Source organism: Gossypium raimondii, chromosome 12 (genome assembly GCF_025698545.1).
Source record: "Gossypium raimondii isolate GPD5lz chromosome 12, ASM2569854v1, whole genome shotgun sequence".
Taxonomy (NCBI): Eukaryota; Viridiplantae; Streptophyta; class Magnoliopsida; order Malvales; family Malvaceae; genus Gossypium; species Gossypium raimondii.
In genome coordinates this window covers 44,425,049-44,452,011 of record NC_068576.1, presented here as the reverse complement: position 1 = coordinate 44,452,011, position 26,963 = coordinate 44,425,049, and the positions used below count along the sequence as shown (strand labels likewise).

The 26,963-nt window shown below is 29.9% G+C and overlaps 3 protein-coding genes and 1 long non-coding RNA gene across 5 annotated transcripts; 3 read left to right on the top strand and 1 right to left on the bottom strand.

The window, feature by feature from the left end:
* The first annotated feature begins 885 nt into the window (after window positions 1-885).
* On the top strand, window positions 886-5,414 carry LOC105764374 (uncharacterized). The gene is made up of 5 exons (XM_012582914.2): window positions 886-1,783; window positions 3,440-3,606; window positions 3,920-4,219; window positions 4,325-4,588; window positions 4,753-5,414. The coding sequence occupies exons 1-5, from the start codon at window positions 1,459-1,461 to the stop codon at window positions 5,122-5,124; spliced, it is 1,428 nt and encodes a 475-aa protein (XP_012438368.1). The 5' UTR covers window positions 886-1,458; the 3' UTR covers window positions 5,125-5,414.
* A 5,834-nt stretch (window positions 5,415-11,248) lies between these two features.
* On the top strand, window positions 11,249-13,045 carry LOC105764372 (nudix hydrolase 18, mitochondrial). Its single transcript, XM_012582910.2, has 5 exons — window positions 11,249-11,577; window positions 11,730-11,835; window positions 11,955-12,038; window positions 12,167-12,295; window positions 12,586-13,045. The coding sequence occupies exons 1-5, from the start codon at window positions 11,504-11,506 to the stop codon at window positions 12,709-12,711; spliced, it is 519 nt and encodes a 172-aa protein (XP_012438364.1). The 5' UTR covers window positions 11,249-11,503; the 3' UTR covers window positions 12,712-13,045.
* An 86-nt stretch (window positions 13,046-13,131) lies between these two features.
* LOC128035587 (uncharacterized) lies at window positions 13,132-16,365 on the bottom strand. The gene is made up of 2 exons (XR_008192067.1): window positions 15,963-16,365; window positions 13,132-15,034 (listed from the first exon to the last, which is right to left on the bottom strand). It is a non-coding gene; the product is annotated as an uncharacterized LOC128035587 (long non-coding RNA).
* A 6,453-nt stretch (window positions 16,366-22,818) lies between these two features.
* On the top strand, window positions 22,819-24,742 carry LOC105764370 (probable peroxygenase 4). 2 transcript variants are annotated; one of them, XM_012582909.2, is made up of 6 exons: window positions 22,819-23,078; window positions 23,159-23,300; window positions 23,378-23,463; window positions 24,055-24,158; window positions 24,227-24,352; window positions 24,428-24,742. In XM_012582909.2, the coding sequence occupies exons 1-6, from the start codon at window positions 23,064-23,066 to the stop codon at window positions 24,582-24,584; spliced, it is 630 nt and encodes a 209-aa protein (XP_012438363.1). In that variant the 5' UTR covers window positions 22,819-23,063; the 3' UTR covers window positions 24,585-24,742. The 2 variants fall into 2 exon arrangements, with proteins under 2 accessions (XP_012438363.1, XP_012438362.1); XM_012582908.2 differs by having other exon boundaries at window positions 22,821-23,078; window positions 23,181-23,300.
* The last annotated feature ends 2,221 nt before the right edge of the window (window positions 24,743-26,963 follow it).

Below are 26,963 nucleotides of genomic sequence, written 5' to 3'. Positions count from 1 at the left end.
CAAGAAAATCCCTGTCTCAAAACACAATACTGAAACTTGATAATTGAGTTTAGATTCAAGTCTCAACACCTAAATTACCTTAGTATCACCCTGCAACTCGATGAACTAAAAGTAAGATTGTGATTGTAAATGGATTGTTATATGAATGATAATTATGCTTTTAATGATATCACAAAAGAAACAAGTTAGCTTGAGTTACTTCGGCACCATAATGTGACATCACACATTCGAATTCGACAATCGGGTCGGGTGTGGGGTGTTACATAATACATCAAACTATATGAGTCATGCACACATAATTAGTCACTTACTTAGAATTAAGGTAAGTCCCACTATGAACATCAGAAGTGAATTAATCCATAAATGGATCTACGATTAATTCAGCTTGGGTTGTGTACAATGTATTATCAATCTAGACAATCACATCTATGTTTCTATTTTCTAGGAGCGAACCACTCCGACACTCAAGACAAAGTATCTCTCCATTTGGACTTAATAGACGACATAATAGTTTAACCGATTTGCTCAACTTCGATTCATCATACTATAGACCTTTTAGATTACCTACTAATACTGGTTGTATTTTTGCATTACGATCTGACCATGTAATTCAACTCAACATTATTTAAATATTAGATAATTAATGAGTCAATATTTACTTTTATTTTGTTTTGCATGTAAAAGCTGGTGAGGACAAATATAAATAATGTTAATGTGAATAACAAAATTTTATTTAAATAAATCTGTTTAAAAAATTACAATTATAAATGACGAATAAACAACATTTTGAACACTATATCCTAACATATTACACGCACTTTAGGCATCATTCCACAAATCCGAATTTTGGGCAGGTGGCTGTCAATGAGGAGAAACTTATACTCTAAAATGGTGTTGAGCCGACAATGGATCGAGGTTATTGGCTTTGAAATTTTGCTTAGATTTTTGTGGATCCAAACCGATGAATGTAGGAAGGAGGAGAGATTCATTTTGGAGGTGGCTTTGGTTGGAGAGGACACTGATGGTGGCAGCTCTTAGCGGTATATTAAGGTGATTGAGTTTTAGGGTTTTTTGTTTTTAGAAATCTAGGCCGGCATGTTTAGAGAGGAAAGAATGAGTTTTGTTCCAATGATGCCCACAACCTCAATGAAGATTGTTGATGGGGACTATTTATGTTGTTTTTTTTTAGAATTTTATGATTTCTTTTACATAATTATGATTATAATTTTAAAAAATGAATAATGAATTTTTACCATGCTATACATTTTTTCTTTAAAATGATTTCATCATTATAACCCTACAACTGAAAAAAGGAAAAGTTAACCGAAGCTAAACAATTTAGCCTAAATAAAATCACAAAACAAAATTGAAACCGGAGCGTAGTGGGGGATTTAGTAATAGTTTACATAAATATATATATACATATCCGAATTATTTAACGTTCGTAAGTTGGAACACATGGCTGCTGCTAAGCTGCTTATCCCCACTCTCTCCCACTTCCGGCCGCTAACATGCGCTGCCGCCGTCTCCGCCTCAAACCCAGCGCGGCTGGTCCCTCACCCACCGGACCTCCTCAAGTGGATCAAGAGGGAAGGTGGCTTCGTGCACGAGGCTGTAACAATTACCCAGGATACCACCTACGGGCTAGGTCTTGTCGCCTCTGGAGGAATCCCCAAGGGTTCTGATCTTATCGTCCTCCCTGAACACGTTCCCTTGAAGTTTCAATCAGACAAAGACGATGAGGCTGACTCTGTCTCGCTCCCTTTGTCTAACCGCGTTCCAGGTATGTGCTTTTTAGCATTTCCACTTCAATCTTCTTTGGTATCTTTATTGTGTTTTAAGTGTTTGATACTAGTCCTCAATGAAGAATTTTGGTGATTTTTTTGCGCACTTCCCAGCATTGGAACTGCCCATTGATTCCTTTATGCTCCATGAAGATTTGAATTTAATTGATTTTGGTGTGGGTTTTCTTAATTGAATGACTCCGTAGAAAAGAGCCCAGTTATTACGTTTAAGTTCTTACAGGTTGAATAGCTTCATTTAGCTTAAATGTGGAAGTTCATTGTGATTGACCTATTTTTATCAGGCAGTTTGGTTTGTAGCTCTGAAATGCTTTAGTTGCCCGTGGCTACACGATGCCATTTGTCAAACTGCTCAGGATGAATTAATTAATTTAATGAACTGAAATGTAGGAGATTTCAATTCTTCATATGTACTTTTATTGTTTAATTCTAAATATCTGTTATGTAAACCTTGTAAACCTCAAATTATAGCTAAATGTACATATTATTGAGTTAGCAATTAAGCTTAGTATTACAAGGGTAATGGCAGTCCATAGCTTCATGCTCCGGACTAGGAGTAATGTGAATATATGATCATTTTCCTGTACAATTATTCCATCGCATGGATGAAGTACCATCTAGCTAATAATTGTGATTGACTAAGTGTTAACTAATGGAAGCCTTGTCTCTTTTCAGGAACTTGATGCTCTTTCCTAGGAAGCAAATTTCAACGTGTTTCTCTTAGCATTTTATACTTGCTTAATGCTTATTGTGGTTATGCGTGCATTATTTTGCTCCTATGCTTGATTCAACCCCAAGACTCTCCCAGAGCCCACTTATAGTTAACTAGAATGGTTTGTTTACCAGTGGTTGTTAGTTTTTATTGTGTAGAGCTGTTTTGGACTTAACTAGAAAAAATGAGCTAAAAATTTACTTGAATTGGCTACTTGCTTGTTTACTCGGTCTAGAACTTTGTTTTATCTACCAGGGTTGTAATGCATTAATTAGGACCATATATTTAATGAGTGAAAATGCTCTGCAAGGATGTTTATTCCTGCTTTTTAAAGTCTCTGATAGTTTCTATGAAAAATTTAAATATTCATAAGACATCTAGTCTGAAACTAGGTAGAGATTAGTGACAGAAAAAATAATACAATGAATGAGTCTGTTTCTATACATTTCCCTATTTAATTTAAGGTCAAATTCTCATTCTGCAATCTGTTAAATCACATTTGTCAAGGTGTATCTGTAAACATGTTTATATAATTTGTCCTTAAGTGCTATCCCACCTTCTCTCTAACAGACTTTACTATTCTTATCTTTTGTATGCCCATGCATGTAGTGCACATTCTCTTGTCAGTTACATTAACCTTTTAAAACGGATTGGAAAAATAATGGCATGTGAACATAGAGAAGGCCAGAAGGGAATAAATAGAATTATGCAAAATAAACCCTTCAAGATTATAACAAATGTAATAGATTTTTATGGGGTTGTGCATCAAGTTTAATTGATCAGTAACTACTATGGTTTAGGGGGGTTTAAAGAATTTGGCACTTAACGCATGACATAGATTTCTTCATGTAGGTTAATAACTACCAAATTTTGTAAATTGGGCTGTTTAGAGTTTTAAATTGGACTATCTGGGAGCATTTGACAGAGGAACTATGGGCAATGAAGCTGGGTCTGAAGCTTCTACAAGAAAGAGCAAAGGTTGGATCCTTCTGGTGGCCATACATTAGCAATCTTCCAGAAACTTACACTGTACCAATCTTCTTTTCCGGTGAAGATATAAAGAACTTGCAATATGCTCCTTTGCTTTACCAGGTATTTATTTTCATCATTTAGCTTACTGGGTAGGAAATGTCTAATTTCCTTGTGTGAATGAACTTTCTTTGATCCAATCTAGTGGAAAATACTAGGACGAAATTTGAAAATTTTGATGAAAGCCAGTATCTTTTCTACACTAATGGTTGGAGAGATCAAATTTTGGTCAGTGTTGAAATTGAGATTTGAGAACAAGGTCACTGTTCGCATTAATTTGCACCATTTTGGGTGTAGATTCCCTTATTTTTGTTTGGAAATTTCGTTGATTCCTGCATTTGGCTTCTAAGTTGATTGTGATTTCCCCCCCAACCAGGTGAATAAAAGGTGTCGTTTTCTTCTGGAGTTTGAGCAAGAGGTCAAAAATGTTCTGAAAAATCTTAAACCAAGTGAACACCCTTTCGGTGGCCAAGATGTAGATGCATCTTCCCTTGGATGGGCTATGTCTGCAGTCTCATCCAGGGCATTTCGTTTGTACGGGAAAAAGCTTCCAAATGGAACCCACAGTGATATTCCAATGATGCTCCCTCTGATTGATATGTGCAACCATAGCTTCAATTCAAATGCCCGAATTTTGCAAGAACAAGATGCTGGGAATCCAAAAATGCTGATAAAGGCAGGTTCATGTCAATAAATTATCTTTGTAATTTCAATCAGTTTTGATTTGATGAAAAACTGAAATAGATCTTAGATTTTCTCATTCTTCTCCTTCTCATATCAGGTTGTAGCTGAAAGGGAAATCAAACAAAGTGATCCATTACTTCTGAATTACGGTTGTCTAAGCAATGACTTTTTTCTACTGGATTATGGATTTGTTATACCATCAAATCCATATGACCATATCGAGCTGAAATATGATGGTGCTCTTATGGATGCTGCCAGTATGGCTGCTGGTGTTTCTTCACCCAATTTCTCATCACCAGCTCCATGGCAACAAGAAATTCTCTTTCAGCTTAATTTAGATGGAGAAGTTCCAAATCTCAAGGTTATTTCTTCCCTTAGTGTTACTTTACATAATTGTTGTCTTTTGGATTGTTTCCAATAAACCAAACTGTAAGTGAAGTAATGGCTGCTGCCTGCTGGGACAAAGCAGTTTGACCCTTGGTTACACTTTGGTCATTTATTGTGCCTTCTGTTTATTCCTAATAGGTAACCATTGGAGGTCCCGAATTGGTAGAGGGACGTTTATTAGCTGCTTTACGAGTTCTACTATCGAATGACAGAGAAATGGTGCAGAGGTATGATTTGAGTGTACTAAAATCCTTATCAGCCGAAGGTCCCCTTGGAGTTGCAAATGAAGTAGCTGCTTTTCGTACCATTATTGCACTCTGTGTCATTGCACTGGGACACTTCCCAACAAAGATAATGGATGATGAATCTCTCCTAAAACAAGGCGTCTCGGTTTCAACTGAGTTAGCAATACAGTTCCGGATGCAGAAGAAATCCGTGATTATAGATGTTATGAGAGATCTCACCAAAAGGGTAAAGCTTCTTTTATCAAAGGAGACCACTACTGCTTGAGGCTAGATTTCTTGTGGTATGTAAGCATTCAACTCCCATTTGCTCGTTATTTGACACCTTGTTCAGGTTATAAAAGGTTTGCCCTTTGGTTTTTGCGATTTAACTTTCTTTTTTATCTATGGAAAATTTTGACTGGGAGTCAAAAACAGATGGGTAGTTTGATGATCTATATATTTAGGTTCAATTCCCAAAGAATTTGGATTTGGTTCCATTTTTGCCAAATCCAGTCATTGAGCGTGTAGAGTTCAAGTTATCAAGTACTTGCGAGACTGATCCTTTTTTCTTCTTAAGATATATTTTCTATTTTTTTATTTAATATTAAAAATCTCATTTCGAGCTCGAATATAAGTAATCCATGTTCGAAATTAAGCATGAAAGGTAAATTAATTGTTTGCTAGATAAATGAGCTCAATCAAACGTAACTCTGCAGTGCTCCATCTTGATTTTGATTAAAGTACATACAGAGATGCGATGGTTGCTCAGCTCATCTTTCTCTCTTAATCATGTGACTGTTATTTTGATTACAGTACATACATACATTATATTTTAAATAAATTCAAATTACCATATTTAACTTTTATTCAAAATTATCTAAAATAATATAAAATGTTATACTAATAAAATTAAGAAATAAATAAGATTTAAAAAGTAATATTTACTTTTATCAAACAACATAATTATATTTAATACTTAATTTTTACAAATTTAACAAACAACTTTTAATATAAATTTAATACTAAAAATATTAAAAAAGTCATTTAATTGTTTCTTTTGTATAAAGAAGCAGTGAAAAGATAAGTAGATTAGAGGTTATTTCTTCCTTGATCTAAAATACATTCAACCGATGAATAAACTAATTTTTATTTTAATATTGTATTATCTTTTAATAAACATCAAATTATAGTAATTTAAATTAATTAATTTTATTGTTAAAAGTATATATATTTTTCAAAATTCAAAATTTATCTTTATCAATCAATATATTTATGCTCATCATTTGATATTTAATTAACTCAAGAGAATTAACTCAATGGAACTCCGATTTAAGATTGGGGCGAACTTTAGCTCTTAAGTGCTAGGTTGGAGGTTTCAATCCTACTAGAAGGGTTTTATTGTTTAGATCATTCTAAGTCCTTGCTCATGGGTCAAGTCGGGCTCAAATAAAAATTTAGGTCTGTTTGCTAGGTCTAGTCCAAAAAATGAGTCTAAAATTTTGTCCAAGCCCAATCTAGATAAAAATATTAAAAAATGAGCTTGACCCACCTGTATTATTATATTAATTTTTAAAAATATAATACATCAAAAATACTACAAACATTAAAATAAATATTTCCTAACAAATTTTAAAAAAAGTAAAAATATATATATGAATACTTAAATAACACTAAGATAATTGTAACTTAATAAGCAAATGCCTCTAAAATAGTAACAAAATTAATAATAAAATAAGAGTTATACAATAACAACAAAGTAGTAGTAACATAATTGTGAAGGATAGCAAAATAGTGAAAAACAAGAACAAGAAAATAACAACAAAACAACAATAAAACAATAAAAAAAAAACAAATCCTTTTGTATATTTGGGCCGGGCTTAGACCAAAAAAACCTCACCCAAGGCCTGGCTCGTTTTCTAAATAAGTCTTAATTTTTTTATGTAAACCCATTTTTCGGTCCTATATTTTTATCCAAACTTTTTCACTTTTTTGGCGGGCTTGGGTCTAATTTCAAGTCTTCAGGCTTTAGGTTTCTTTTTCAACTAACATATTTTATTTTCCTTTTTAAAAAAAATAGAACATGTGATCTGATATGATAAGGGGTATCTAAGTTTTAACTAACATATAATATAAAATATTATATTAAAATAAAAAATAAAAAATAAAAAATATTTTAAAAATTAATTTATAGTTTTATCAAACGATGTAATGATATCTATTAATTAACGAAATGATTTTTTAATATAAGTTCAGTACTTATTTTCTTATTTATTCAAAAGGATTGAATTTCGGAATTTTCAATAATAAAATTGTTAAATATATGAAGATGGTATTGAGTAGCCAAATTACAGGAAAAGTGGGATTGACATTTAGGAGGAAGTGGATGTAGAATATAAAGCTGCCCAAATCAACCGGTATTTTGATGTGCTGCTTTCAACTAACATTTATATAAATGAAGAAAAAAAAGGCCATTTTCCTTCTTTAAATTAAAAACCGCCCTACCTCCTCGAATGCCCAGACTTCCATTCCCTCCCTCCTCACTTTTTTTGTGGGATTTTCTTTTCTTAAATCTTTCTCCAATTACTCCAAACTCTTTTTCTTAAACCAGGTTTGTAATATTAAAAGACTTCATTCAAGTTATCATATGACATGTACTAGGAGATAAATTAAAAGTTTGATTTATCCGAAATAATGGTATTTAATCACCTATGTTGATTTTTTTGAAATTTATCGATATATACTATTTTTAGATCTAGAAAACAAAAACCATGTTCTACAGATAATACATGTTTTCACTAAAATTGACCGTGGGTATGATATTTCTAATATAGATTGAAACATAAATATTACACCTATAAAAATAATGAATAATTATTTGATTTTATAAAGAAAAGAGTTATTAATTTAAAAGATGAGTTGAAAATAAAAAATTAAAAACAATATATTTATTAATTATAAGCATTAAATAAAAAAGATTGAAACAACATAAAATGAAAATACATATTAAAATGTTCCAAAGATGAAATTACAATTATTTAATCATCTAACCAAAAGAGTTACATATTAAAATTATTAATTAAAATACAAAAAAAAGAAACTTGAAACAACATGAAATAAAAATACAAATGTGAAAGAGAGGAATCGAGATTTAAGATAAAAACACTAAAATTTAACCGAAAACATGGTGCTTTTTTAACTAACTAACTAACGTGGCTCTTTTTCTTTTAAAAACACAGCATAAAAATCACCATTGATAGTCAAATATCAAATTTTTTATGAGAAAATATAATTTTTTCCAACATATATGAATAAATCAGCCGGAAAAGAAAAATAAAATAAAATTAGAAGATTCTTAGAGACACAATGAATTCAGACATTTTATACCAACGTTTGAAATGGTGATTTGATATTTTAACCCAAAATTTGACGACTCTTTTGTTATAAATTCAAAACTTGTATAAATTAAAATATGATTTTGGCGGAAGTTTCTCCTCTTTATTTAATAAAATCACGTTAGGTATCATTTGATTGTTCTTTTTTTTAAATTAATAATATTTGAAAATAAAACTTTATCGTATCAACTAAATCTCGACCAAATTCAATTAAAGGTGCTCATGAATTAAGTTGAATCGGGTTTGGTTTAGGTCCATATAAAGTTCTTAGATTAAATTTTCAAGTTTGAGTTTGCCTCGACCTGAAAATTGATTTATTTTTTTTGTTCAAGCTCAACTTAATTTAAAAAGGTAAACTCAGATCCGGCCCAACCAACCCATATTAACTTTTTAGATTAATTTTTATTTAAAAGTAAATTTTTAAAAAGTATAATACACAAAATACATTAAAATGCTAAAATAAAAGTCTTCTAACACGTTAAAATACGTTATTCTATAAACACAATAAATGTTTTATTGTATTAAATATAATTTTAAAATTTTATATTTTGAATTGTATTATTTAGTTGGATAAATTTTTTTGAGGTTTTAGATAATGTATTTAATTGTTATTAGATTAATGATTTAATATATATATTATTTTATAATACAATATATTTGAGTTAGGTTGGATTAAGTTCGAGCCAAAATTTTTTATCCAATACTTAATATATATGTAAACGGGCATTAATTTTACCTAAATTTATTTTTAAAATTAATATTTTTATCTAAACTTTCGTTTTCAAAGAGATGATGGGAGGGATAGGAAAATGTCTAAATTCAACTGATGTAATTATGTAATCTAATTTAAAGTCATTGTATATTTGGTGAAATGGTCAAAAATACCCATCAATATCATCAATGAATTTTTAAAAAGGAAAGAAAGAAAAGGAGAGGAGAGGAAATGTAGTATTCTATGATTAGTTGATGAATCAAATCAGAAAGAAGATCCCATGTGACCCACATTGACTATGCACGCCAACCAGTTTTCATATTCAATTTCCTACTGCCTTAATCTTTCCGGCAACCAAACGGCGTCGTTTCCACAAGTATGTATCCAAACAATGTCTGCATTTTAATTCAAATATAAATAATCAAGTTTATTTGTACAAGATCAAAACTTAACCTTAAAAATTCAAGTTAAACTACTAAAATAGTCACTTATGTTTAAAATGTTACGTTTTAGTCACTTACGTTAACATGTTGTAATATTTTAGTCATTGAGTCGTTAATTGTAGTTAACAGTGTAATAGTAAGTTGACGTAGCACGTTAAATCATCATTTCAAACAAAAAATTTAGATTAAATTATACCATTGGTCCCCATATTTTTTCGTTTTAAGCAATTTATTTTTTTCTTTTTATGTTTTTGAACTTTCCATTTTTTTCTGTAATTTTCCATTCCTTTTCACTTCTCCCTCTATTTTCTTCCTTTCTCCATCTCTTTCAACGTAAAAGAAAAAATAAATTGTTTAAAATAAAAGTGACTATTTTAATAGTTTACAGGAAATAAAATTGAATGTTAAAAAGGAAGTTGAGGTTGATTGAATTTGGTTGGACATATAAAAAGTTAGAATAATTTGGTGGTTGTGCTTATTTCTATTTTTAACGATTGGATGTATTTATTGGAAAAAGAGAGTAAGCAGTCGTGAAATCAACAATTTCCAACATTGTTTGGACGTTTAAAGAAGGTAGTTGGGGCTGAATTTAATAAATAAAAGATTCCTCTAAAAACTTTGTAATAATTACTCCTTTTTCACATTTTATTGAATTTCGGTTTAAATATATTTTAAACTTTAATTTGCTGTGTTTTATATTGAATTAAATCCTCAAAATGTAATAAAATGTTTTCTTTTTATTAATTTAAAATATTTAAACAGAAATGACTTTATACAACGTTACTTTGTAACTACTGTTTGGAAAAAGTTGAAAAAGGATGTGTTTTGTTTACACGAAACAAAATCAATAAATTCCAATCTCAAGAATTATGACATATTGCTACATTTTATAATAAAAAGAAACGAATTTCGTGGCCTGCCACTACTGAAGCTGAGTTGATGGGAAGATAAAAATTTTATGAAAGTTTTTGTATTAAGGATTAGATTATATTTTGTTTTATATATATATATATTAAAATGGATAAATTAGTCTTTGTACATTGGATCTCAAATCAAACTGATTATTTTGTTAAAAATTTCATTCATTTTTACAGTTAAAAACTGACCCATGTATGTTGACATGAAATTTACGGGTCACGCCTCGTATAACTATTTGGTTAATTTATTCGTCATGTCAATTTTTAATAAAAAAAATTGATGAAATTTTTAACAGAAGGGACCAGTTTGGATAGGATGTCCCTAACAAGCTTTAAGATATATTAACCCGTGAAGTCTTAGTTTTTTTGAAAAAAGATTGTCGATTTATCATTAAAAAGAGCCATTTTGAGTTTTTTTACAAGGCGGGTAACTTATTAGGGTTACCATCTATTAGTGCAAATTTGAGGGGTTCATGATTTAATTATGAATGCTATTTAAAGATGTATAAAATCAATCTTCATTTATATATTTTATTTTATGATTGTGAAAATATAAAAAAATAAAAATAATTCAGGATTTTTTAACTAAGATTTTGATCTGGTGAGTATGCATAAACATTTGTTTTAGAAGGAATAAAATTAGGAGAATTTATTTTTAAATAATTCCAAATTAGATTCTAAAGATTTTAAACTACGAATAATATATAAGAAAAGAGTGTAGATTGACACAGCAGCATGATGCTTGTTAAGAAATAATTAGACAAATTTAAAAGAAACCCACTCATCAGCCCGTGCCTCGAAAAGCAAAAGTCAACGGTTTTTAATTAGATTCCATCCCCAGTCATTTTTAACATTTTCAACATTAATTAATAATATAGATAAAATTTTTCATTGATGTTTACTCTTTCTATAAATATCAGTTTTGTTGTTCCAATATCTTCCACTCATCTCTCAGCTGCCAATGCCTTTCATTTGTTGGTTGCTTTTTAACTGAATCTATTTGGCTTTATCTAACCAACCATTATTCCAACTCTAAAATCAGGTTTTTTGCCTTTTTACTCCAAAGGAGCTACTTCCCTTAGTTGGATAATCGCTATATATTTAAGATTCTTGTTCATCTTCTTTGCGGCTAACCTTGTTTGCTCCTCAAATCTTTTGTTTCCAACTATATTTGGGATTGTTTCTTCCATTTTGTTTGACGATGGTTTGCTTGGTTTCTCGTACGGGAAGGCACTTGCAGCGATACGATGACCTCGGCCGCCGCCAAGTTGTCGGGTGAGTCCTCTTTTCCTTTTTTTGGGATTTTGGACTATTTGGCAAGGAAGATTTCACTGGAAAACAAATTTATTTGTTATCAGGACTGTTTCCTTGGATAAATCCATACTTGCCATGAATCAATTCTCATTATTTTCTTCCATAATTTTCAGATGCATTCCGTACAGATACAAACGTAATAGTGATGGAATTCTGAGCACTGACTTGGAGGTTCTTGTCATCTCCTCACAAAAATGTCAAAAAATGATGTTCCCTAAGGTATGCTCAATATCTTTAATAAAAAAAATGCATTTGTTTCACTAAGGCATACCCATATTTTATAAGGAAAATGAAAAAGGGGAATAAACCATGTATAATCTCTTGTCTTTAATTATCAGGGCGGTTGGGAACTTGATGAATCTAAAGAACAAGCTGCTATAAGAGAGTCAATTGAAGAAGCTGGAGTTATAGGCAAAGTTGAGGTTGGTTTTATTTTATTTAACTGTTAAATCCTGTTGTGAAATCGCTTATATTAATTTAAAAAAAAGAAAAAATCCCAAAGTGTAATCTTGAACTAATTATTTGTATTTATTTGTACTTGAAAACTCAGTGCGAATTGGGCAAATGGGACTTTATGAGCAAACGCTATGGCACGTTTTATGAAGGTTACATGTTCCCTTTGCTTGTGAAGGAGGAACTTGCCCTCTGGCCTGAGCAAAATGTGCGCCAACGGACATGGGTAAGCTAATTTTTCTCTGTACTACTCGGGTTTGGGTGAGAAGGGTTGATATGGGTATGATTTAAAAATTTCCTAGTATTTTTATGTATTTGGATCAACATATATCTCTGCACTCTTATCCAAATATGTATGGGATATTAGATTCAAGTACTTGGACAAAAAACGAAGAGTCTAGCCTACATAGACTACTCCTCTTCCCTGAATCAACACTTTTAATTACTTATAATTCGTAATCTACGTGCCTGATTGTTGGGTCTAATTTTGCCATTGTTGTCTTAAATTTTGTTTAGATGAGTGTGAAGGAAGCCAGGGATGTGTGCCAGCATTGGTGGATGAAGGAAGCCTTAGACATACTGGTTGAACGGCTAACCTCCTTGCAGCAACACAAGGAACAAAATATCTCAACTTGTTTGTAAATAGGACATTGTCAGGCACTTAGTTGGCGTCAGGTATCGAACACAGGTATTTTGTTGAAGTGCTGCATATATTTGCAGTGTCAAATTTTTGTACTTGTGTTCGAATACATAGAGGTTGAATATGAATATTTTAAGAGGAGGAGTTGTTAAACATATTCAGGGTCTGTGGGGGTTGGATCTTGGTCAGATATGTTGGGAAATAAATTGTAAATTGATGGTTGCAAGTGCTGCTACTTTCGACTTCTTAGCGAGCCAATCGTATGAAAAGATGTTAAGGCTTGCTCTGTTATTACTCAGATAATAGTTCAATCCTTCTGGGAGTCTTCTTTCCTAAGCTTCTCCTTCCTTCCACTCCCGCCCATCTTTCTCATCTTTCCCATTCCTTCCACCTCCCTTTCTCGACATTTCCCAAGGCTTAGCTTTCTCTTCAACCATGGTGCGAGATTCCTTTTTCGAAATAATACAACTTTTCCAGTCGGTGATGACTTGGTTTTCTCGAGTCTGTTGTGGCTCGTGTTTGTTTAGGCTTGGTCTGACGGGTTTTTCCGATCTATGAGGCTCCGTTGGTTCCACTGGTGGAACAAGACTACCGTCGACGGATCCAATAGGCCATATGGCTTGTGTTTGCGACATTCGTGTTTTGATTGAATTTTTTTTGGGGGGGGGTAACAATTGACATTTCTCCATTTGAATGATAAGTTCGAAAGTGGCACATTTATTGTTATGGTTTTCCTTTTCTATGATATGTATTGGTTTGGGCTTATGTTCCATTGTATTAAGGCTTTTACACATCAATGAAAACTTAGTGAACATTCACCAAAAAAGATAATGTTTCATTTGTGGGAGTTTTTTCAGATGTGCATGTTTAATTTTTAAAAGCTAAAAGAAGCTTACCCACTTGAGGGTGGTTGTCATTTACGTTTATCCTTTATAGTTTCAGAACACACTTATCCCTGAATTTGAATTTGAGTATAATCATTATAATTCATAAATTTTAAAAATTTTAATTATGTAGTAATAATATCGTAACTTTTTTTGTCATTTTGATGGAATAAATTGTAATTACAAAATTATCAATAATAGAAAAAATTCTCTATACAACTTGAAACCAATTTGTTTTATATGATATGTTAGTACCATACAATATTTGCCAAAAACTAAATGTTCCATTAGTAAAACAAAAATTATACACCCTATGACTAAAAGCAATTAACTAGAAACCGTTAGTTTTTCACAGTTAAAGATGTTGAAGTCGTTGACGGTAGGCACTAGGAGATGATATGTCACATAGAAGCACTCAACAAAAATTTTTTTTTTTTAAAATGATTAATAAATATTTTTAAAAAATTAAAAATTATAAAATAATTAATAAAAATTACATTTGAAATGAATCTGGAAAATCTTTCATCTACATTCATTCTAAATGAGTTCAAAATATAAAGAATTTAGAAATTATTAAAAATATTAATAATTATTAAAAGAATTATAAAAAATTGAAAAAAAAAAGAGATAAATTTTAATATTTTTAATTTTTATATACATTCGAGTTTTGAAAAGTTGAATTTTTGGATTTGAAAAATTCGATTTGAAATTTAGCCATCGTTGTTATACCGCGTTAAATTTTCTTTAGTAATTCATGCATGAAAATGTAGCAGGCCGTGAAAAATAAAATACCGGCGCATTTCACCATGCACCGCAACAAAAAACACATGACAGCAGATCAGTTGTTCAAGGACATGCACCAAGAGCAGCTTAAATCGGCGCAAGAATGGGTGAAGAACATTTCCCATTCATGCTCCACTGTTGCCGTGCTCGTGGCTACCGTTGTCTTCGCCGCCGCGTACACCACCCCAGGAGGCGTCCATGAGAGTAAGCACTTTCAAAAAAAAAAAATCTCGTCACTTCTCGATAAAAATAAACACTATAAAGAAACAAAGGTTTTTGATCATCGATGACATTGGAATGGATTGGCAGCAGATGGACGCCCCATCCTCCTGGAAAGACCTCTGTACTCGTTTTTCACGGTGATGGACGTAGCGGGGCTGGCGAGCTCCTTGACGTAGGTGGTGATCTTCCTCTCCATCCTCACTTCATCGATGGATTACCAAGATTTTCTCAACACCGTGCATCGGGATCTCTCGCTGGGCTTCACATTCCTCTTCTTCTCTGTGACGTCGACCATGCTGACATTCACGGCCACGATTCTCCTGCTGGTTCATCTGCAGAAAAAATGGACTGCAACATGAACGTATGCGGCTACGTTCCTTCCAATCGCGTATTCGCATTGTTTCAGTTCCTCTGTATTACCGGTTCTTCATTGAGGCTGTGAAGGGCATTTTTAATTTCACGAGGAATATGCCTGGCTACTGGGAGTTTCTTCGGATTAAAGATGATTATTATTGATTAAAAAGCTCAATTTTTCTATTTGAAAATTTTCGATTTCAACTTTTTAAAATTTGAATATATATAAAATTAAAATTACTAAAATTTAATTTTTTAATATATTTAAAATTTTAAATGATTATTAATATTTTTTAATTTTTAAAGTTTTTATACTTTTGTACTCATCTAAAGTGAATCTAGATAATTGTCCATATTCAAATGATCCTAGACAACTATTCGTCCACATTCATTTCAAATGTAATATTTATTAATTAATTATTAATTTTTATAACTTTTAATTTTTCAGTTAACTATAATTTTTATTAATAGGACATAACTGATTTTTTTTTGTCATTAAGAACTCAAAAGGGTGCAATTTTTAAAATAGTTTAATTGATTTTTTTTCATTTTTTTACTATGGACTTTTTTACTCTTAAAAGCCAAAATAAATATCCTATGTAATTTTATCTATTACTCTAGCATTCCATATTGATTGGATTATTTTTCTCTAACATTAACTATATACTCCTTATTATCATCTGGTCCTTAATCAAGTATAAATAAATAATAATTAAGCAATTTGGTTAAATTTAATATTAATAATTTATAGTAAATACTATGTAATTTAATTAATTATTTAGTAGGTAGAAATGTATAAAGAATTACTTCTAATCAATAGAATTTTAAGATTATTTAAACGAGATTAATAAAATAACATATTATTATATTTTAAATAAAACTTATGTCATTTTCAAAAATAGTCCTTAAATTAAAATATTATCGTTTTATAATTTAAGCTTAAATCATGAAATGGGTTTTAATCATGTTCAAATGGAGGGTGATTCTTGGACTACGATATGGGAACTTACATTGAAGAGATAAAGATCAAGGCGTGTTCTTTTCAGCATATCTCCTTCCATCATGTTGATAGGCAAGCAAATAGGGTGGCCCATAGCAAAAGAGGGGTTTTCGTTATCAGAAGACAGGTTTTGGGTGGAGGAATTACCAGAGGCGGCAAAGGTTTTTTTGGCTAGAGACCTTTGGGGAATGACTTCTCAGATTTAGGGATCTGGTTGTTGCGGTTTTGGATCTCTGGTTTTTTTTTAGAGCATGATATTTCTTTCTTTTGCTGGTGCTTTGTGTTTTGGCTTGACTGTGGGTGTCTTTTCTTTTACCCACATGCTGCCAAGAGTCTAGTGTTTTTTTAATGCTTGATTTTGTGTGTTCCAGCTGCTGGGGTGGGCAAGGACTTTCCTGTTTTGCTTTTTCAATTTTGAAATAAAGCTCTTGGTATTATTCTACCCTCATATTTAATTATTATGGACAGTTGTTCGTTGCTTTTAAAAAATACTTTTAAAATGTTTGATTTAAAATTTGAGTGTTTAGCATTGTTATTAAAAAGTACTTTTGAGAAATAAAATGTCCATTTTAGACATTTTACTATCAAGTAACAAATATGCATTTAAATAATATTTAAATTAGTTAATATTATTATATTTTAGTAATAATATAAAAATTATTATAACTTGTTGTTAATATTTTAATATATAAAATATAAATTATAAATATTTTAAGCAATAAATATTAATTATTTATAAAATTTAATCAGAATATATAAACTATATTTTAAATATTTAAATATAACCATTAAATATTTGTAATTAGTATTTTAAAAAATATTTTTTTATTTTTAATTAATGATTTTAACACAATTGTAATTAAGCACCAAGAAAAAAAAAGAAAAAATACTATGTTATTGGAGAGGTGAAAAAGTAATTAAGCACCAAAAATGCTTTTGGGAGAGGAAAAGCTAAAATTTTTAGCTTCTCATTTTCAGCTCCTTTTCAGAAGTGATTTTGAAAAGCACTTCTGAAAAGCTAAAAATTTCAGCTTGTTCTTCACAACTTTTCTTTCAAAAGTGCTTTTATAGTCAGAAATACTTTTTTTAAGCAATGAAGAACTGGCCCTAAGTGATTTTTTAAGCCCAACTTCAATGCTTTCTTGGTATCCAAACCCACGAGAGGTAAATGAAAATAATTGTACCCTTATTATTATCATGTATTTTCTATCTACTTTTTATACCAAAACTTAACATTTAGCATCAAGGAGATTTGATAAATTTAGAATTTAAAAAAATGATAAAAAGATAGGAACAAATAAATTAAATATATTTCTGTTAGGATCGTCCCAATTAAGCAACAAATAAGTAAAAATAGCAGAAGAAATTGAGAAGATGAACACACAAATTTAACGTGAAAAAACCCCTCTAAAGAGGATAAAAAACCACGGGCAAAGATAATTTTACTATAATGGCAAAAGAATGAAGAGTACAAAAGATAGAGATAAAAACTAAACCCGAAAACCCGAAAAACAAAGAACCCGAAAACGTAAACACAAAATTCTCTGAATGTGTTATGAGTTCTAATCTAATGGGTGTGTCTTATTTCTAAGATTGTAAAAGAGCCTATTTATAGGCTAAATTAGTAAGTCAAATAAACTATACTAATTAGTATAGAAAAAAATATATTTTTGTTTAACTTGACTTGCAAGTAATCTCTTAGAATTTGGGTCACACAATTCTAACAATTTCCAATGGAATTAGAATGATTAGAGTTGAGTTAAGAAAATAATTTAATTGAGTAAATTAATTAATATTTTTAGAAATAAAAAGGATAATTATTGAGTTAGTTAAATTATATAAATTAATTAAAAATTAAAAGAACATATATAATTGTAATCAGACACTTGCCGAATAGGCCCATTTGCAACATATTTGGCCGCAATCCTACCTCCCAAGCAAGGGTGCTACAGCCTCCTTATTCCTGAAAAAGGGAATTGTTGTGTGTGTGTGTTTTTTTTAATATTACTTAATTATTAATTATTCAAGTAGAACTCGTATAATTTTTTCCTATAAATAAAAACTATGGATTAAGCCAAAAATATTTTAGGCGTTCATATTTTGAGTGTTGTTACTCTTTTAGAAAGTAGTGATAATTCATTTAAAGAATAAATTTTATTTTCTTGAGTGTTCATATTGGTTTCTCAAAGAGAGAATTAATTTTCCTATTGAAAATTATTGAAAATTTTGATTTTGTAAGATTGGTTCTAACTTTCATGAAGTTAGATTTCACGTTCTAAGCAAGTCGAAGTTTATTTGTAGAAAGCAAAAAATTAGGGAATAAAATTTAATTCGACTTGAAAAATAAAAATAAAAATTTGAATTTCAAATTATTCAAATCGAGTTAATCAAATAAACTCAAATTCCTTTTTGAATTCGAGTCGAGTTAAGTTTTTAAATTTAAATAACTTGAATAATTTGAATACCAAATTATATCATTTTAAATTTATATTATTATTTTACTTTTACTCAAAACTACGTGATTTCAAAATTTCTTATTATTTTAGATTTTTCCTCCTAAACCCTTTTATAGTTTTACTATTTCCCCCAAAGTCAAAGTATCAAACTCAAATACTGATCAACATCTTCATATTTTTTTGAGAATCCAACACCTAAAAGGTTAACTCCATTCTTCATCAGGCTTCATCACCATCAATCATCTTTAAATGAAACGAGTCCATGAAATGTCAATACAACAGTTGACAGCTGACACAGTATTTCGGGGTTGGTTACTGGGTTTGAGTTGTCGATTGTGTGTTGTAAACAATGGGAGAAAGAACGATAGGAGTAAAAAAGGAGAAATTGAAAGCACCCCATCTCTTGGGCTTTCTAGTTCCCCAGAATCGAGCCTTTGTTTGAGAATCAGAGTCGAAGATAAGGGACTGTAATTCGAGCCCACGTTTCATCAGGCGGCCAACAACAATGGTGTTCGGTGGCACAGGCGGCAGTTGTTGGGCATGAACTTATAAATTTGCTATTTTTTTTTGGAAATCAAGGTATCCACTGCCAACAAGAGTGAAGCTAGAAATTGTTTTTTTGGATCGAGATTAAGTTATATATTATTATAAGTGTTAAAATGTAATTTAATTCTTATATTGGCTTCTATTTTTATAGTTTCCAAAAGGCTTAATGATAAATTTAGACACTAACATTTGCATGTTTTGTCAAAATGGCCCTAATTGTATTTTTTAGCTTTTTTTGGCCATCAACCTTTGTTCTTTTTTTCAATATGCTTTTTTGTAACAGATTTAATGGAAGTACCGTTAAAAAAGTTAATGGAAATGATGTGGAATTTCATATGTGGAATATTTCTAATGAGATATTATTTATTACTTAAATAACCCAATAAGATAATTACATGTGGAAAATAATAAAATAAATAATACAGTGAATTAAAAAACTAATTCTTAATTTAAAGAAAATAAACGTAATTATCTAAAAAATTAACTCAATAAAAATACTTCTCAATAAACAAACATATGAAAGATTGAAACCTTTTGAAAGAAAAGAAAAATTGAAACCTTCAATTTATTCATTAAATTTGTTAGAAAAAGTAGATTAAAAAATATAAAGGTTGATGGCCAAAACAAGGTTCAAAAATACAATTAAGGCCATTTTGACAAAACATGCAAACATTAGTGGCCAAATTTATCATTAAGCCTTTCCAATAAGACTAAATCGATCTTTGAACAATTTGGGGACCAAATTATAATTTTACCATATATTAACTTATAATTTTATGAAATTTGGGAGTCTAAGGCTGCAATTTTTTATTTGGAGGGGCCAAGGCTTCTGTCTACCCTCATTCTCTTTGCCCTTAACCGTCGAATCCAACCTCTAACCATATAATTAAAGAATGAGAAAAACAACTATCACACCACACCTCATAATAATAATAGACGCGTCAAAGCTATATAAAAAATCGCATCTAAAGATTAAACAATAATAATTGTTTTGATACAACTCAAAAAGTCTTCCGGATGAGTTCAATTCATTTTTTTGAATTCCCTTTTGGAAAATGTGAACATAATAATTATAATTTATAATGATGCTTTATACCACAAATATCTATAGTTTGAAACTTTCACTGAAATTGGAACTTGGTAAAAATTTGGTCATCAAAATAGAAACCCACTAAAATTTAGGTAACTAATTGAGTAAGAAACATAAATTTTAAAAGTATGAAATTGATATTTTAATTATAGTTCATGTCGTTTTTCTCAATAGAAGTTAACAAATGAAGTTAATAATAATTATTTGAAATGTAATCAAAACAATTAGTGTAATTTATCCTTAATTATAGGAATATGTTTTAAAAGGAAAGAGAAAACCCATTTTCCTTTTTAAAGCCCCACAAAATCTGAAAATAAAGGACAAAAATGCCCAAAAGCCATTAAAACTATTCCAAGCATCAAAGTAGGTATAATAGATTTATTTTAAGAAAAAGCGAAGGTGAGAATGGAGTTGGCCATGTGAAGCCAATAGTTAATAAGTTATGTGTGGCTTTTCCAGATGCTTTGCTTTTATTGCTGGCAAGTAGCGGAACTATTACTCTCTTTTTCGTGTTTCACGTTTTGTCACTTTCCCTACTTGTCCACATCATGATCTCGTTGTTTCTCACGTTCCATCGCTTTCCTTTGTAACTTTGATTTATATTTGAGGCGGATAATGTGTATTCTTTTTTATTGAAAATTTTAATAATATGTGAGTATTTACGCATTAAGAATAAATTATATTAAAATGTCACATCATTAACTTTTAAAATTTAAAAATTTTATTATACAATCATCCATATTTAATATATCTTCCTTAATTTTAATTAAATTACTTAAGTAAATTAAAATTTTAATTAATAAACAAACATGTTTTCTTCTTTTATAATTTTTAAATCACTTTAGTTATTTTGCTTTCAAATCATGTTTATTTTTATGGAGTCAAATCTTTTTTGAAAATATAAATCCTCCAATAGTGCCGGACAACAATGGAGACTGGATACTAGACTATAATCGATTTTTGAACAATTGTTATATTTTTGATGCAGAGGTATGAAACATTTTAGATGATTTTTCTCTTCTTCATGAACGAGCACATAGAAGGATGATAATTCAATCTGACAATTTGAAAGTAGTTAAGGTTATCCAAAACAGATCATTGGAGACTTCAAGTTTTGCTTTGTTCAGGCTAACTAAACCGTTGTTAAAACATGAAAGTCTGTGATTTATAAGCATGTTCCTAAGGAGGAAAATCAAATTGCCGATCACCAGGCTAGAATGATTTTTGATTGGAAGAAATACCTACAAGTTTTTGTTGATTTGTCAAGGGAGATTTTAACGATGATTTGTTCCGATAAAACAAGTGATATTTTTGCTCAAAATAATCCTACGTAACTAAGGGCATGTTTATTAGTGCTTAAAAAAAGCACTTCTGAAAAGGAGAAGCTAAAACTTATAGCTTTTCCTTCCAAAAGCACTTTTGATGCTTAATTACTTTTTCACTCCTCCAATAACATAGTATTTTTCCTTTTTTTTCTTGGTGCTTAATTACAAATGTGTTAAAATCATTAATTAAAATAAAAAATATTTTTAAAATACTAATTACAAATATTTAATGGTTATATTTAAATATTTAAAATATAGTATATATATTCTAATTAAATTTTATAAATAATTAATATTTATTGCTTAAAAATATTTAAAATTTATATTTCATATATTAAAATATTAACAACAAGTTATAACAATTTTTTTATATTCTTACTAAAATATAATAATATTAACTAATTTAAATATTATTTAAATGTATATTTGTTACTTGATAATAACATGTTTAAAATGGACATTTTATTTCTCAAAAGTACTTTTTGACAGCAATACTAAACACTCAAATTTTAAACCAAACTTTTCAAAAGAGAAGTACTTTTCCACAATAGCACTTTTCAAAAACATTGCCAAACTAGCCTTAAGTATTATTATTTTTTATAAAAAATATAAATCCTACAAAATAATCGAAAATATAAACACATTAAAATCTTTTGTCATCTATAGTAATTATATTAAATGATGTTACTAATTTAAGTTAAAAAAAGGCAAAAAAAGAGTTAAATTTTGATAATAAAGAAACACATAACTAAATAGAAATAGGGAAAAAATAATTCAATAAATTTAAATTATTTTTAAATTAAAACAAAACTCACATATGTCCAGAAAAGCTACCCAGTCTTGTCACAAATTTCCACAACTAACAACTTTTCTTCCAGAATATTTCCAAAACAAAGTATTCTATCAGTAAGGGTGAGGTGCAATTATTGAAAAAACATTATAAAAAATCACAACTCTTGTAAATATTAATATTAGTCTTCATCGTAACAGGATGCGTTATTTTTATCTTATAAAAGTTTTAATAAACCCTATCTATTTATCTTAAAAATACTAATATTTGTTTAATATTTTAACATCATATTTGATATTTTATACATATAAATTATGTATGTAAAATTCAATAACTGTGAATACATATAGTACTTTAGATCAATGTGATAGAGATAATGGATTGATTCAAAATTTATATGCTTAACAGGTACATTTAGGTCTATAAATTTAATTATTGAATTGTTAAAATATTAATAGTATAAAGAAATATGAAAAATAAAACTAAAATAATTTTACCCGGGTGTAAATAGGTCCCTTCTCATAATTTATAAATTATTATTTTTTGACATGTTTTAATTTATTTTTAATTTTTTAAATATTACCTAACAACCCAGGGTAGTATTTGAACCCTAATAATAAATTCCTATAATTTAAAACTAAAAGAGTGGAATGAGAAATTTGTAGCCAAAGGCGCTACTCTCAAGTCTCACCCTATAAAAATTGCTGTTAAGCAAGAGCCACGTTCTTCATTGCAAGCAGTAGTTAAAAAAAAAAGGCAAAGGAAAAGAATCAAACTATTCAACAGTTGTTTTGGTTCCTTTTCCTTGGTTTTTTTAAAAAAAATCAAAACCCTGTTGTTCCCATCTCTTTGTTTTTCACGAAATCCAAGGCTTATTCAGATATGGCCTCTTCTTTGACATCCAATGATTTTCAAGAGGGTATGTTTAATAATATTTAAAAAAAAAGAAATGAATTTCCATGAACGAGTTCATGTCGTTAATGAGTTTTTTTTTTTAAGAGAATGAATGGGGGATATGCAGGAGTGGATGATGAAGATGCAGGGAGAGGTTTGGTTTCTGATGAAAACGCTCTGCAAAAACATGTAGCATTCTTTGACAGAAACAATGATGGCATTATTTATCCATGGGAGACTTTTCAAGGTAATTATTTATTTTCTTTATTAAAAGAGGGATTAAATATTGGAATTTTCATATTTCGTCTCTTGGGTTTTAAACAGGTTTTCGAGCAATAGGGGCTGGATATTTATTGTCACTCGCCAGTGCGTTCTTAATCAACCTTGGTCTCAGTCGTAAAACTCGCCCTGTAAACTCTCGCCTATCACTTCTTCTTCTTCTTTTATTTATTTCCTTCCTTCTTACTTACATTTGTTTTTCTGTCGCAAGTTTTGTTGGTTCTTCCCTTTGCGAGGAATATGTTGTGATATTTTTTTACTCCTAAAATTCGGGATTTCAGTTAGTGAAGCTTTTCACTATTTCAAATAGAGTAAAAATGAGAAAGGAAACATAATTGTATTTAGCTTTGCACACTTTCCTACTCAATGTGCTTGTAAAACTTAGAATTAGTTGAGATTCATGAATACTGTCTGGGTCCAAGTTTTTTATTTTATTTTTATATCAATGTAAGTACAACGTCTTTTGATTAAATGGTCTTAAGGAACACTGGAGCTCTTTAATTGTATATGGTTATTAGGTGACATTAAATCCCGTTGTCTCCTAAAATTAATAAAAATAAAATTGTATTTTGACCTAGATTTTAATTTAAAGGTATTCTTAATTCTGTTTCTCCAAACAAAATTTTTGATTTGATCCCTATTTTCGTCATAATTAGTTTGTGTATACATGGTTTTTATTTTCTGAATAAAATGAATGTATTAATTTGAAACAATATATGTAGGGAAAAGCGTTTTCTCTTGAAACTCTTATGCTTGGCGTTGAGGTTAAAAATATCCATATGGCGAAGCATGGGAGTGACTCTGGTGTATATGATAGTAAAGGAAGGTACGTAAATGGAAATAAATAAATAAATGATCATTTCATGCATATCTAAAATTGAACTTGTATGATAGGTTTGTGTCGTGGAAGTTCGAAGAAATCTTCGCCAAATTCGCTCGCACTCATTCGGATGCCTTAACATCCGATGAACTGAAGGCAATGCTTAAGGCTAACAGGGAACCCAAGGATTACAGGGGATGGTAATCAATCACTTGTTATATTTCCCATGTCACAAATAAAATTTAATATATATCTGTAATTTCATTGTTTTGCAGGGTTGCTAGCTGGACGGAGTGGATAACTCTATACAATTTGTGCAAAGACAAGGAAGGATTATTGAAGAAGGACACAATTAGAGGTGTTTATGATGGAAGCCTGTTTCAACAAATGGAAAGGGAAAAATTAGCAGCTGCCGGTAAAAAGAAAGAGTGATTCATTATTTTCCGACTACCATGCTCTTACATATCCATTTGCATTGGGCTTGATTTTTATTATGAATTTGTTTTGATGAGATGTAAATTTAATTGAAACTATTAAGATATATTGTTTCACCCATTCTATATCAATTTTATCTCACATGTTCACATCCACATTTATATCCAAATCCATATTATCTATATTTCATTTACCTATCATCCATTCCCATCACTTTTTTTTATTAAAAAAACAATTAACTCTTTACTGTTTTTTTTACACTCAATTAAATTCTTGAACTGCCAAAATATATCAAAATGATTCTTTGATTGTTAACTTTAACAGTTGACCGTTAAAGTTAATCATCCTAACTTTTTCCAGTTAAAGTCATCACGTGTCACAACCACGGCATGATATGTGACAAAAAATGGTAAAAAATAAAAATCAATAAAAATTGTTAAATTTAAATAAAAATTTAAAATTAGAAAAAAATATAAAACTTTTATAAAAAACAATAAATTTTATAAAAATCGTAAAAAATATAAAATATGTATAAATATAGAAAAAAATATAAAAAATTTATTGAATTTTACTAATTTTTATATAACTTTTCTTATAACTTTATAAAATATGTAATAAGCCCAATTTACCCGGGCTTGTACAAACCAAAGTCCCAATCCAATAGCCCAAATATTAACCCTAATTACAAGCCCAAAATACTAACAGCCCAACAAGCCCAAAACTTAACAAATTTTCAGCCAAATCAAAAATCAAAAACCCTAGTAGCCGCCGCAGCAATTTCACCTTTGCACGCCGCCGTGAATGTCGCCACACGACCCTCCGTGCACATGCGCCTCTTCCACGACTCCCGTACATGCGAGAAAAGCGGAACCAACACCAGAGTAGAGGCAACAATAACAGAAATAATGATTTTCTTTGTATTTTGGCGGGATTTTGATTTGTTTATTTTTTCTTTGTTTTCGGTTATAAAAACCGACGTGGAATTCAGTGTAATGGGGGATATCTGCTAGTTTTTTGGAATCCAAAAATATACAGAAGAAGTTCTAAGAATACAAAGGTGAAATCGTGGTTCTGTGTTGCTGCTATTTCATTTATTTCCTGTTTTGTTGTAAAAAAATAATAAAAGAGAACAGAAAAATAGGATCTTGAATGGTCCTTTATTTTTTTTCTTTCTTTCGATTTCCTTTTTTGATTTTTTCTTTTTCTTTACTTTTTTTTTTAAAAAAGGGGAAGGGATCTTACCTGGTACTGTCGCGGTGTCTCCTCTCTGCCGGAATTAGAGCTCCGGTATGAAAGGCTGACGAGCGGCGGCGCAAAAAAAAAGATTTTTTTTAAAAACCTAGCAGAGAGTCTTGGGTTTATTTTATTTTTTTCTTTAGCTTTTGTTTGCTGTAGGTTTCAAAAAAATAAAGAAGAAAATTTGGTTTAAATAGAAGGAACAAAACGGCGCCGTTTAGGGTGCCATGACCCGCGCTTCGACCCTACCCGGAGGGGGAATCCGCGAGTTCTGGCCCTGAGTGGGGAAATTGCGCGTCTAGCCCTCCCCATTTTGCGATGTGTTTAATCAAGTTTTTTTCCTTTAAATTCGGCCCAAATATTTTGCTCGCGTGACGATTTAATCCATATTAGTGCGCAGTGCTTGAGTGATTTGGGAAAATTTCTTTTTAAGTCCTCCTCTCATGGCGCGCGTATCAATTTGGTCCTTCCTGGTGTTTTCTATTTTTAAACTTAGCCTTTTAACTTCGTTTAGCTTTCAGTTTAATCCTTAATGGTCCTTTTTAAGGCTTTTTTGTAGTTTTTTTTTTAGTTTTTGTTATTATTATTACTATTATCATTATTATATTATATAGTATTATAATTATACTTACATATATACGTATATACATTTATATTTCCATTATATTTAAATATTTTTTCATATTTTATAATATATATATGCATATATAGATATTAATATACACGTACGCCTTCAAAATTATTGTAAATATATATATTTTATATATATATGTACATCTATATACACATTTTCCTAATTTCTTCATATACTATTATTATTTTTGTTTTACTAAAGCATGTATACTTATATTTTTATTTTGTAAATATATACGATTCTGCATATTTTTATTTTATTTTACAATTTTCATTACATATATACATACATGATTTTTTTAGAAATTTTAATAATTTTTATTTTGTTATACATATCTCATTCATTATTTTATTTTTTATATGTATACTTATATATACTTGTTTTAATATGTGCATATACATGTTTTCAAAATTTATTTATGTATCATACTTATATTTTGAAAATACATATATGCATATAATTTAAAATTAAAATATTGATTTTATGTGATACATTAGCATTTTCTA

Excerpts from the sequence above, each read along its gene's own strand:
- LOC105764374 (XM_012582914.2), top strand. The coding sequence starts at position 1,459 with ATGGCTGCTGCTAAGCTGCTTATCCCCACTCTCTCCCACTTCCGGCCG. Across the intron at positions 3,607-3,919 it reads ATGCTCCTTTGCTTTACCAG|GTGAATAAAAGGTGTCGTTT; the intron begins GTATTTATTTTC and ends CCCCCCAACCAG. Across the intron at positions 4,220-4,324 it reads ATCCAAAAATGCTGATAAAG|GTTGTAGCTGAAAGGGAAAT; the intron begins GCAGGTTCATGT and ends TTCTCATATCAG.
- LOC105764372 (XM_012582910.2), top strand. The coding sequence starts at position 11,504 with ATGGTTTGCTTGGTTTCTCGTACGGGAAGGCACTTGCAGCGATACGAT. Across the intron at positions 11,578-11,729 it reads GGCCGCCGCCAAGTTGTCGG|ATGCATTCCGTACAGATACA; the intron begins GTGAGTCCTCTT and ends CATAATTTTCAG. Across the intron at positions 12,296-12,585 it reads ATGTGCGCCAACGGACATGG|ATGAGTGTGAAGGAAGCCAG; the intron begins GTAAGCTAATTT and ends AATTTTGTTTAG.
- LOC105764370 (XM_012582909.2), top strand. Across the intron at positions 23,301-23,377 it reads TCCATGGGAGACTTTTCAAG|GTTTTCGAGCAATAGGGGCT; the intron begins GTAATTATTTAT and ends GGTTTTAAACAG. Across the intron at positions 24,353-24,427 it reads CCCAAGGATTACAGGGGATG|GGTTGCTAGCTGGACGGAGT; the intron begins GTAATCAATCAC and ends ATTGTTTTGCAG.